Source organism: Aspergillus caelatus (genome assembly GCF_009193585.1).
Source record: "Aspergillus caelatus strain CBS 763.97 unplaced genomic scaffold BDV27scaffold_18, whole genome shotgun sequence".
Lineage (NCBI taxonomy): Eukaryota > Fungi > Ascomycota > Eurotiomycetes > Eurotiales > Aspergillaceae > Aspergillus > Aspergillus caelatus.
The window spans coordinates 254,009-263,522 of NW_022475281.1; the positions used below are offsets into that span (position 1 = coordinate 254,009).

At 50.1% G+C, this 9,514-nt stretch overlaps 4 protein-coding genes across 4 annotated transcripts; 2 read left to right on the forward strand and 2 right to left on the reverse strand.

The window, feature by feature from the left end:
- The first annotated feature begins 533 nt into the window (after positions 1–533).
- Positions 534–2,323, forward strand: BDV27DRAFT_121791 (uncharacterized protein). Its single transcript, XM_032065456.1, has 2 exons — positions 534–1,262; positions 1,324–2,323. Exons 1-2 carry the CDS (start codon positions 778–780, stop codon positions 1,706–1,708), a joined length of 870 nt encoding a protein of 289 aa, XP_031931953.1. The 5' UTR covers positions 534–777; the 3' UTR covers positions 1,709–2,323.
- Positions 2,324–4,476, reverse strand: BDV27DRAFT_121793 (WD40 repeat domain-containing peptidylprolyl isomerase). Its single transcript, XM_032065457.1, has 3 exons — positions 4,328–4,476; positions 3,888–4,265; positions 2,324–3,827 (listed from the first exon to the last, which is right to left on the reverse strand). The coding sequence occupies exons 1-3, from the start codon at positions 4,404–4,406 to the stop codon at positions 2,392–2,394; spliced, it is 1,893 nt and encodes a 630-aa protein (XP_031931954.1). The 5' UTR covers positions 4,407–4,476; the 3' UTR covers positions 2,324–2,391.
- Positions 4,477–4,610: 134 nt separating this feature from the next.
- BDV27DRAFT_30609 (chaperonin-containing T-complex subunit CCT2) lies at positions 4,611–6,760 on the forward strand. The gene is made up of 4 exons (XM_032076281.1): positions 4,611–4,690; positions 4,758–4,912; positions 4,978–6,352; positions 6,415–6,760. Exons 1-4 carry the CDS (start codon positions 4,688–4,690, stop codon positions 6,472–6,474), a joined length of 1,593 nt encoding a protein of 530 aa, XP_031931955.1. The 5' UTR covers positions 4,611–4,687; the 3' UTR covers positions 6,475–6,760.
- Positions 6,761–7,498: 738 nt separating this feature from the next.
- BDV27DRAFT_121795 (cytochrome P450) lies at positions 7,499–9,514 on the reverse strand. The gene is made up of 3 exons (XM_032065458.1): positions 9,272–9,514; positions 8,710–9,200; positions 7,499–8,653 (listed from the first exon to the last, which is right to left on the reverse strand). The coding sequence occupies exons 1-3, from the start codon at positions 9,407–9,409 to the stop codon at positions 7,615–7,617; spliced, it is 1,668 nt and encodes a 555-aa protein (XP_031931956.1). The 5' UTR covers positions 9,410–9,514; the 3' UTR covers positions 7,499–7,614.

A 9,514-nucleotide genomic window follows, 5' to 3' on the forward strand; every position in this document is an offset into this window, starting at 1 on the left:
GGGATCAGAGTTGTAGAATGAGCTGTCAATTGATGTCAGTGATCATGAGGAGCTTAGGATTTTTTTTGGGTGTGAGGTAAGGGGAGTGGATCTTTTTGCTTATCTTCTTCCCATTTCCCGGTTTCCGTTCGATTGGGTTCTCAAGGGATTATCCACGATAGATATGTATGTATGTATGTATGTATGTATGTATGTATATGTAGGTGTAGAACATATAGTCGACAGGAGGAAATAATAGCCAGAAGTATGATATGATTCTGGGGTATTACTAGTTTGTTCCAATACTTTTGTAGAATCCGAAGAAAAAGTCAAAAAAGCAGTGATTTGGGCGTCCTCAGGCCGCAAGCGGAATAGCTCGGTGGAGTGATTTTTTTGTCTGGACTCTTTTTCCCTTTCCTTCTGGACCCTCTTTTACTCTACCTCCATACCTCACTTTCCCTTTTCCCTTTCTTCATCTCGCCCTTCCATTCCTTCTTCCTCCTTCTCCTCCTCCACCTCCACTTTTCTTCATACCGCACCTTCGTTTATTCATTCCCCCCCCCCTCTCTCATGACCACTTACTTCTCCGGGAGGTGACTTCATAGTAATATAACTCCTGTGTCCTTCGTTCTCTCACCGTCTGAATCCTTCCGAATCCCCCGCTCTCTCTTCCTTCGACTTTCGCTTCCTTCGACTTTCGCTTCTTTCCTATATAGATATGGTGGGCCGCCTGTTCCTGTGAGGTTTACGTCTACTCCGACGGTGTCCACTACAATTCTTCCACTCGTCACCGTCACCATGGCACTTTGGCCATTGGCCTGGACTGCCAATGTCCCGTCAACATCGCGACTCTTCCACCTCCTCCTGATTACTCTCGTTCTTTCGCTTTCCGCCCGTGCCGCTGATGACACCACTTTGATACCTACTGCCGCATCGGATAGCTTCCCGTCGTGCGCCCTGAGTTGCTCCATTCTGCAACAAGCCCAGACTGGCTGTGTACCTCCGACGGCCCAATCGAGCGACCGCTCGACCTATGTCTCTTGCTTTTGCCAGTCGTCGTTGATCTCTCAACTCCATAACTCCGCGGACGGGACATGCGCCGACACCTGCACCAGCGCCGACGACCGCACAAAATTGCAGACATGGTATAACGACTTTTGCTCATCCGGAGGCCAAAACAAGGGTACTGCTGCATCAGAAAGCAGTGCCGCGGCGTCGCCCTCAACATCAACATCCGCGTCTACCGCCAAATCGCAAAATACCTATCCCGCTCCAAAATCCTGGTATGCAACTGGCGAAATCTATTTCCCGCGCCCTTTGTCACTTTATTGCTGACTTTTCTAGGTGGTCGACACATTACCAATGGGTTATCATGGTAATTGTTCTTGCCGTTGGATTCACTGCAATTGCGATTGTGGGAGTGTGGCTCAAGCGCCGCCACGATGCGAAATATCCCAACCTGTACCACGCGGGGAGCGGTAGCAACAGCGGCAGCAACAGCGGGCTTCTCTATAACCGCGGCCAAAACACCAGTCCCGGCCCAAAACAGCCGGGCCAATTTATGCCGGCTCCAAGCCCAGTGAACCATGATGAATATGCTAACACAGATTCCGTGGCCAGTAGCTCTCGCACCGAAGTTGCCGCTCCTGGACCTCGTCTATCACGTCTCCAAAGGACCCCGCAGCCCGCGGATGTAGGCGATATTGAAACTCGCGAAGTAACTCGGTGATGGTTGGGTCGACCCTGTTTTACCATATCCACTCTTTCCCTAGCAGAGCGTACTCGAACACGGCATCTAGTGCATTCTCCAACCGGGCAGTTGCATAGAGCCAAACTCCCAGGCACAATGTAGTGCCTCCAATCCGTCTATACCAACATTTTTCGTCGATGCTCGCTCCTGCTACTCTCGCATATGTATCCGGCGTTTTTGCGTGTTCGGCTGGCTTTTCCCTTTTCTTCCTTTCTTTCCACTACCTGGGACCAATCTCGTACAAAGTTTCCGTACATGATACCATATGGTGTGTGCATGTCTTCTGAGCTGCGTTGCATGGCTTTGGCAGAACATAGTAATTTTCTTTTTTCCTCCGTGGAGGCTGGGTCAGCTTTCTTTCGTCGCTTATATTTGCCTGGACATGTTTTTCTTTCTTCATGATGTCTCCTCCGTCTCACCCAGCATGAGATCAATGAATTGCTTGCCTGGATGTGACATGTTGCCGGCTGACCGTGTAAATTAGGTATAGGTGCCCGCAGTACAGGACCCTTAATGTAATTTTGCTAGATCCCACAAGATATCTTACATGGTTCCAACAACCAGTTTTATAGGTTAATCTGAGATATATAATTTCTTCGGCACAAAAAAGCAAGACAATACCACGCTACCATGCGAAAGCAACAAAAGAAAATACCCAAAAATCAAGACACAGTGATGCTCACAATCTTGATATCCTGCTCGGGCTTCTCCTTAAACGTCTTCGTATTCTCGATCTTATGGACAACATCTAACCCCTGCACGGCTCGCCCGAAAACGGTATGTTTGTTATCCAACCATGGCGTCTTCTCCGTCGTAATAAAGAACTGACTACCATTGGTATTTGGTCCAGCATTAGCCATGGACAAAGTATACGGTTTGTCATGCTTCAAACTGGAAAATTCGTCCTCGAACTCCCCGCCCCAAATCGATTCGCCGCCTGTACCGTCGCCCAACGGGTCTCCACCCTGGATCATGAACTTGCGGATCACACGGTGGAAAATGGTATTGTTATAGTAGCCATTGCGGGCATGGGTGACGAAGTTCTCGACAGCCTTGGGCGCGGCAGACGGGAACAGCCGGAGATGGATATCGCCCATGGTAGTGTGCAGGATGGCGGACGTGCCAAGGTCGTTTGATTTCTTCTCGGCGGATTCGCGGCCGGTGGTTGCTTGGGTGGGTTTCTCGTTCTGGACGTCGCGAGAGGATTTGGAGATCTCGGTTTCGTTGGTGAAGAGGTAGAAGCGGACTTTGGCGAATCCTGTGCTGACTAGGATGGGGTCGCGCTCTTCGGCCTCTTGGAGGAGGGGGTTGGAGCTTGCGGCCATGGAAACTGTTACTAGACCCTTTTTCTGCGGTTGGCCTTGGTACATTGCTAGGTTCAGGGAGCGGAAGGGCTCGTCTTTGCCGTAGACGCGCACGACGCGGTTGGTGTAGGTGTTTATGCATTTTGTGCCGTAGAGGGAGCCGTAGAGGATGAAGTGGCCGGATTCGTCGAAGATGACGTTGATTTTGGGTTGGGTGACGGGGTTTTCGAGCTCGCGTTCGACGGCGAGCCGGCGGCCGAATTCAAGCTCGTCCAGTTGGTGGATTGCTGTGCCGGCTTGTTGCATGTCGGTTATTGTGGAGAGGGATTCATCGTATTTGCGGTAGAGCTTGCCTGTGGCGAAGTCGAAGACTCGGACCTGGCGGTCTGGGAAGGAGAAGGCGGCGAATTGTTCGCCGGAAGGGGAGATGGTTAGGGAGGTTGGGGTGGATTTGGACTTTTTGAATTCGAAGAGGTTGGTGGATGACTTTAGTTCGAAGACGTTGTCGGGCTTTTCAAATGAGGAATCTCCCGCTCGCCAGTACTCGACCATGCCGGACTCGTCAGCGGAGATGACGCAGTCGTAGGCATCGTTGAAAGCGATTGCGGCTACCGGGTTCCGGTGGATTGACTTCACAGTGTGGAGGGGGTTGGGGTTCTCGCCTCGGCCGTCGAAGATTTGAATGGTGCTGCTGCCTTCGTCGGTCACTGCCAGCAGTGGTAATGAAGCGCCTCGCCGATGGACCCAGCAGACACAGCGGGGAGTGTATTCGAGTGTGAGCATGGAGAGCAAGTCTACACCCGGCAATTAGTTTGCTGTAGCTATAATCTGATATTGACGTGATACTGGCATACCGAAAGTAATGACATCAAACAGCTTTACTGTCTTGTCGGCCCCAATTGTCGCAAAGCTCCTGCCGTCCGCGCTGACACTGACGCCCCTCACCTCGCCATTATGGGCACGGAACTCCTTCACGAACTCAACACCGACCGCCATCTTCTTCCAGAATTTCACAAAACCATCAATAGACGATGTAATCAGGAAGTCTGTGTGTGGTGTCATTGTCACAAAGGACAATTGGTCCTTGTGCATGAGCGATTTCGAGTAACGCGGCGACGCGGGCAGCGCATTCACGTAGACTTTCTCAAAGGGGAGCTTGCGCCGTTTCTTCTTCGGCGCATCTGCGGACGGAAGGGCTGGACCGAAGTCATCGTCGGAGGAAGAGTCGTTACCTTGAGTTAATTAAGATTAGTATCTTGTGCTGGTTTGCTTCTCAATTCGAGGGTGAGCCCACCATCATCCTCATTGCCATCCACCGCGGAGTGCGGTCTTTTGTTGGGTAAAGGCTGCGACTTCTCGTCCTCTGCCGCCATTCCGAGAGAAATAAATATGAATTGAGAGAGTTATTTGTGGAAAGGAATGGAAGTTGAATGCTGGTTGGAGGAGAGAAGCAGCAGTTGCAGGCGGTCTGCGGCAGCTTTTAAGCTCGGGCCACATCGCGAACTTTTCTGGACGTCCCGCAGTACTCAGTCATTATTGAACTGTCCGCCAAAATTATCTCCCCCCCCCCCCCCCAACAAAATCAACCCCCCTGAACGAGCTGCCAGTCTTCCCCCACGACGGTAGCTATCTTTCACATTAATTACTATTCATAATGGTCAGTTGATCATGCTGTCTTTTATTAACTTCTGTTATATATTGTCTCTCATGCTGACCGCTCCTAGGCGTCCGCCAACCCTACGCAGATCTTTGCGGACGATGTCATCGAAGAGAAGGGCGAGAATGCCCGTCTCTCCGCCTTCGTTGGCGCCATCGCCGTCGGTGACCTGGTGAAGAGCACTTTGGGCCCTAAGGGAATGGACAAGATCCTCCAGTCAGCGTACGTGGGATTGGATTCGGAGATGCGGGGCTGTTGTGGTGGACATGTTACTAATAGCTATCCAGGTCGACCGGCGAGATCCTCGTAACGAATGACGGTGCTACGATCCTGAAGGCTATCGCTCTCGATAACGCTGCAGCCAAGGTTTTGGTCAACATCTCGAAAGTCCAGGATGACGAAGTCGGTGATGGCACAACGTCCGTGACCGTGTTGGCGGCCGAGCTGCTGCGTGAGGCTGAGAAGCTGGTGAACCGCAAAATCCACCCCCAGACTATCATCGAAGGTTATCGGATAGCCAGCCGGGCCGCTCTTGATGCTCTTGAGAAGGCTGCTGTCGACCGCAGTGCCGACATGGAGTCTTTCCGTAAAGACCTCCACTCCATCGCTCGTACGACCCTCAGCTCGAAGGTCCTGTCCCAGGATCGTGATCACTTCGCCACCCTTGCTTGCGACGCAGTTCTCCGTCTCAAGGGCTCAACCGACCTGAGCCACATTCAGATCATCAAGAAGGCCGGTGGAAAGCTCAGTGATTCCTACCTGGACGAGGGTTTCATTCTTGACAAGAAGATCGGTGTCAACCAGCCCAAGCGTCTGGAAAACGTCAATATTTTGGTCGCCAACACAGCCATGGACACAGACAAGGTTAAAATCTTCGGTGCCCGGGTCAAGGTCGAGTCGACTGGTAAACTGGCGGAACTGGAGAAGGCAGAGCGTGAGAAGATGAAGGCTAAGGTGGACCGGATCAAGGCACATGGTATCAACTGTTTCGTCAACCGTCAGTTGATCTATAACTGGCCCGAACAGCTGTTCACCGAGGCCGGCATTATGTCCATCGAACACGCAGACTTCGACGGTGTCGAGCGCCTGGCTCTGGTCACTGGTGGTGAGATTGCATCGACCTTCGACCACCCCGAGCAAGTTAAATTGGGTCACTGCGACGTTATTGAGGAGGTTATCATCGGTGAAGATACTCTGATCAAGTTCTCGGGCGTGGCTGCCGGTCAGGCATGCACCATTGTGCTCCGCGGTGCTACGGAGCAGCTGCTCGACGAGGCTGAGCGCTCTCTCCACGACGCCCTTGCCGTGCTTTCTCAGACCGTGAAGGATCCCCGTGTCACCCTGGGTGGTGGTTGCGCCGAGATGGTCATGTCCAAGGCTGTTGAGCAAGCCGCTCAGAACACCACGGGCAAGAAGCAGCTGGCTGTTGACTCTTTCGCATTGGCTCTCAAGCAATTGCCCACTATCCTGGCTGACAACGCCGGTCTGGACTCCAGTGACCTCGTAACCCGACTACGACAGGCCATCAACAATGGCATGACTAGCTCTGGTCTTGACTTGCTCACCCCCGGTGGTGGCATTGCTGACATGCGGGAGTTGGGCGTTGTAGAGAGTTACAAGCTGAAGAAGGCTGTGGTTTCCTCCGCATCGGAGGCAGCAGAGGTAAGGAATATGTATTTTGTTTTATTTTTAGTCACGACACAGCTAACGCCAACTCTTTGTAGCTTCTTCTGCGCGTTGACAACATCATCCGGTCTGCTCCCCGTCGACGTGAGCGTATGTAAGGTGGTATGATGATTTATTCTTGATGGCGCGATGGACTGGAAACAAGTTTGTTTGGATTCAAGTGAAACGGAGGGCAGCCACCACCGTGAGCTGTGCTGGATAAATGTTGATAACGTGCTCTGATCAGAGCGTAATAACCGTGACATAGACCCATTGATTGACATGAGACAAAAGCATTGACGAACTTGTTTGTTGTTCTACCATGGAAATTCGTCATGTACAACACGTAATTTACTATTCATCGCGGCATTGTCTCGTGAAATTATGATAACTAGGAGTTGTATGTATCTATAGGTAACAGCCGAGCGAGAGATATCTGGCTGCTGGTGGCAGGGCAGGGTGGTGGTAGAATTATAACATACCGATGGATGTGGAGCAACCAATCAACTGCAAAATGATGACATCCATGGAACTCTAGAGACCACTCTTAATTAAATAACCAAAAGGCCTTATCAACAGGTGGGAGGGCCTCGCTGGCGTTGACCCTTGTAAAGTGTAAGGAAGCGCGATTTTATATGTCGTTGGATTAAGCTAGCAGAATAATCCTTTAAAGTTTAATTTTTAAGTCAAATAACCCCTATAAACAAAGATATAGGCGAGTAAATTGAGAGAACTTGAAAAGCCAAGAGATTTCATGATACAAAGTAGGTGACCTCCAATTTTAGGGGACCTGCCCAAGTACTGTTTATAATATCTCTCAACTTCATCTCTTTATTTATTTATTATTATTATTATTTTTTTTTTTTTTGCCTTTCATGCCTTCTACCTTCCTTTCCCCAGTTCTACTATATTAACCCCTCGCTCTCTATTCCCTAAGTTTAGACCATGAATACTTTTGAGGGAGCTCTTTTCTTTACTTGTACATCTTATTCTCTTAATGGCACTCGGGCACGCCACCTCCTCTTCCTTTAAATCTCGATCAAGGATAGATCTTAGTATAGGACTTTCTAATTTCTGTTAGGTTTCCCTATACTGTCATATAAATGCAAAGGTTTTAATTTAAATTTCATATTTAGAGAACGATTGATTTCCCTCAAGTGTAATGCTTTGCAGATTACAATATTTAGGGCTAGATTTGCTGCGCTGGAAGACGATTTGCCAGAACTGTTAGAAGATAATCAAGCCTGGCCCCCCTACCCTTACGCCTTCTCATTTTCTGGTTGGAAGCTTCTACTAAGAAATACTTTACAAGGTAATCCCTGAGCCGGCCGACCCGAACCTGCCTGAATCATATAAGCACGCTCCCCAAAAATAGTATTCAACCCATGAGCCGGATGCCTCCGATCCCATTCCATATATTGGTCCTTGAAATCGAACTCACGAACCGTCATTAGAAGCGTGACTCGAATGTCGAGGAGGGCTAGCGTCTGTCCAATGCAGTCTCGGAATCCGTGCTCGAATGGCCTCCAGGCTCCGGGTGGTGGGTATAAGGGATGACCTGGGTCAACAAGCCAGCGGTCAGGGATAAAGGCGTGTGCATCTGGCCAGGTCTGGGTGTTGCGATGAATAGCACTGTGGACAATCCATATTGCAAATCCGTCTGTTGGGTAGGTGGTACTCGTTTCGGGGTCACGGAGAGAGATGTTGGAGTGGCCGTTTCGGAGCCCATTTGCCGGGGGGAAGAGGCGGAGGGTTTCCTTGATGACAGCCAGTGTGTATGGAAGTTGATTGATCAGTTCCGGGCGTTGGCGGAGTAGATTGGAAGCGTTGGAAAGATCCATGCCGAATATCTTGTCATGTTCTGCGCGAACTTTGGCTAACGCGGCCGGGTGCTTGGATAGGACGTAAAAGCAGTACATGATAGTCACAGCGGTGGAGTCATGTCCGACGAAGAGGAACAGCCGAATCTGGGTAGTGGCCCAGGCCTTAAAGTCAGGATTGAGCGTTGGCCCTGCCACTTGTCTCGTCTTCATGTACTCTGTGATGACGAGATCCATGATAGTCTTGGATGTAGACGAGCTTGTCGCGCTTTGTTGCTTCCATTCCTGATACCGCTTCTCGAGCTCGATCCCAATATAATGGTCCATTGTCCGCCCATTATACCACTGCTTGAATAGGCGCACGGGATTGACACGACTGAAGTGATTTCCTGTTTCAATTTGACACTCCCGGTCTATCGTATCCCGCATCGCAGCTGCGATTGGATGGAATTGTCGCTGGCTGATAAACCGCGTGTTCCTGTTTAACGTATTATTTGATTGCAGTGGGAGCTGAAATGCAGTCGAGAGCCTTACATTGCGACATTTCCGATGATATCCATCACATATCTGCAGGTGATCTCATCCAAGAGAAAAGTATTCCCAGTCTTTGCTAAGCCCCGAAGAACATCAACGTACACTTCCACCTCCTGGAGGATATACGGAACATAACCCATGACTGACCGCATGCTAAAGCCATGGCTAAAGAGATCTCTTCCACGTTTCCATTCTGCGCCATTCCTGTCAAAAAACGTTGGTCCACCAGTCATTGGAGTTATAAATGCTGCAAGGGCGTCTGGCTTGAGAAGATCATAGGTTTGGCAGGTTTGAACAGCAAGGTCTGGAGAGGTTACAACCAGGGTTGAGAAGCCGAATGGCCAGGTATCCATGTAAAAACACTTATCTAGTCCGGATTCGGACGCAAGGAGTGCAAAAGACATTGCTTCTTGGGCATCCTTTGGAACCTTCTTCATGAACCTTGCGAGAACCGGAAGATTTCCAAGGACAGGATTCCAGGGTAGCATGGGCTAAAAGATACGGATTGTTAGGTGGACGGTTCCTCGTTTGAGTGGTGGAGATAGGGGGCTTAGATGTGTACCATTCCTTTCTTTTTGAGGCGATAGAAGAGCAGTCGAACCTTCACCAAGGTGTAGAGGAACGAAGCTATGTAGACTAAGGCTATCGGTAGGATGATGCGGCTTGCGAGCCATTTCAATTCGATATTCGAGCTTTCCATAGCTGATACTAGCCTTCGTCTAGCGATTCAACGAACAGTGAGAGAGAAAGAGAGAGAAGGGGAGGATGTTGAGATGCTTGCAAGTTTCGAAGGGCGAAAAAAAAA

Bases quoted from the DNA above. Each gene is read 5' to 3' on its own strand.
- BDV27DRAFT_121793 (XM_032065457.1), bottom strand. From the start codon at position 4,406: ATGGCGGCAGAGGACGAGAAGTCGCAGCCTTTACCCAACAAAAGACCG. The intron at 4,266-4,327 runs GTGGGCTCACCC...AATTAACTCAAG, and splicing joins GGATGGCAATGAGGATGATG to GTAACGACTCTTCCTCCGAC. The intron at 3,828-3,887 runs GTATGCCAGTAT...TGCCGGGTGTAG, and splicing joins GTTTGATGTCATTACTTTCG to ACTTGCTCTCCATGCTCACA.
- BDV27DRAFT_121795 (XM_032065458.1), bottom strand. From the start codon at position 9,409: ATGGAAAGCTCGAATATCGAATTGAAATGGCTCGCAAGCCGCATCATC. The intron at 9,201-9,271 runs GTACACATCTAA...CGTATCTTTTAG, and splicing joins GCCTCAAAAAGAAAGGAATG to CCCATGCTACCCTGGAATCC. The intron at 8,654-8,709 runs GTAAGGCTCTCG...TACGTTAAACAG, and splicing joins ATCATCGGAAATGTCGCAAT to GAACACGCGGTTTATCAGCC.
- BDV27DRAFT_30609 (XM_032076281.1), top strand. The intron at 4,913-4,977 runs GTACGTGGGATT...ATAGCTATCCAG, and splicing joins GACAAGATCCTCCAGTCAGC to GTCGACCGGCGAGATCCTCG. The intron at 6,353-6,414 runs GTAAGGAATATG...AACTCTTTGTAG, and splicing joins CCGCATCGGAGGCAGCAGAG to CTTCTTCTGCGCGTTGACAA.
- BDV27DRAFT_121791 (XM_032065456.1), top strand. From the start codon at position 778: ATGGCACTTTGGCCATTGGCCTGGACTGCCAATGTCCCGTCAACATCG. The intron at 1,263-1,323 runs GTATGCAACTGG...TGACTTTTCTAG, and splicing joins TATCCCGCTCCAAAATCCTG to GTGGTCGACACATTACCAAT.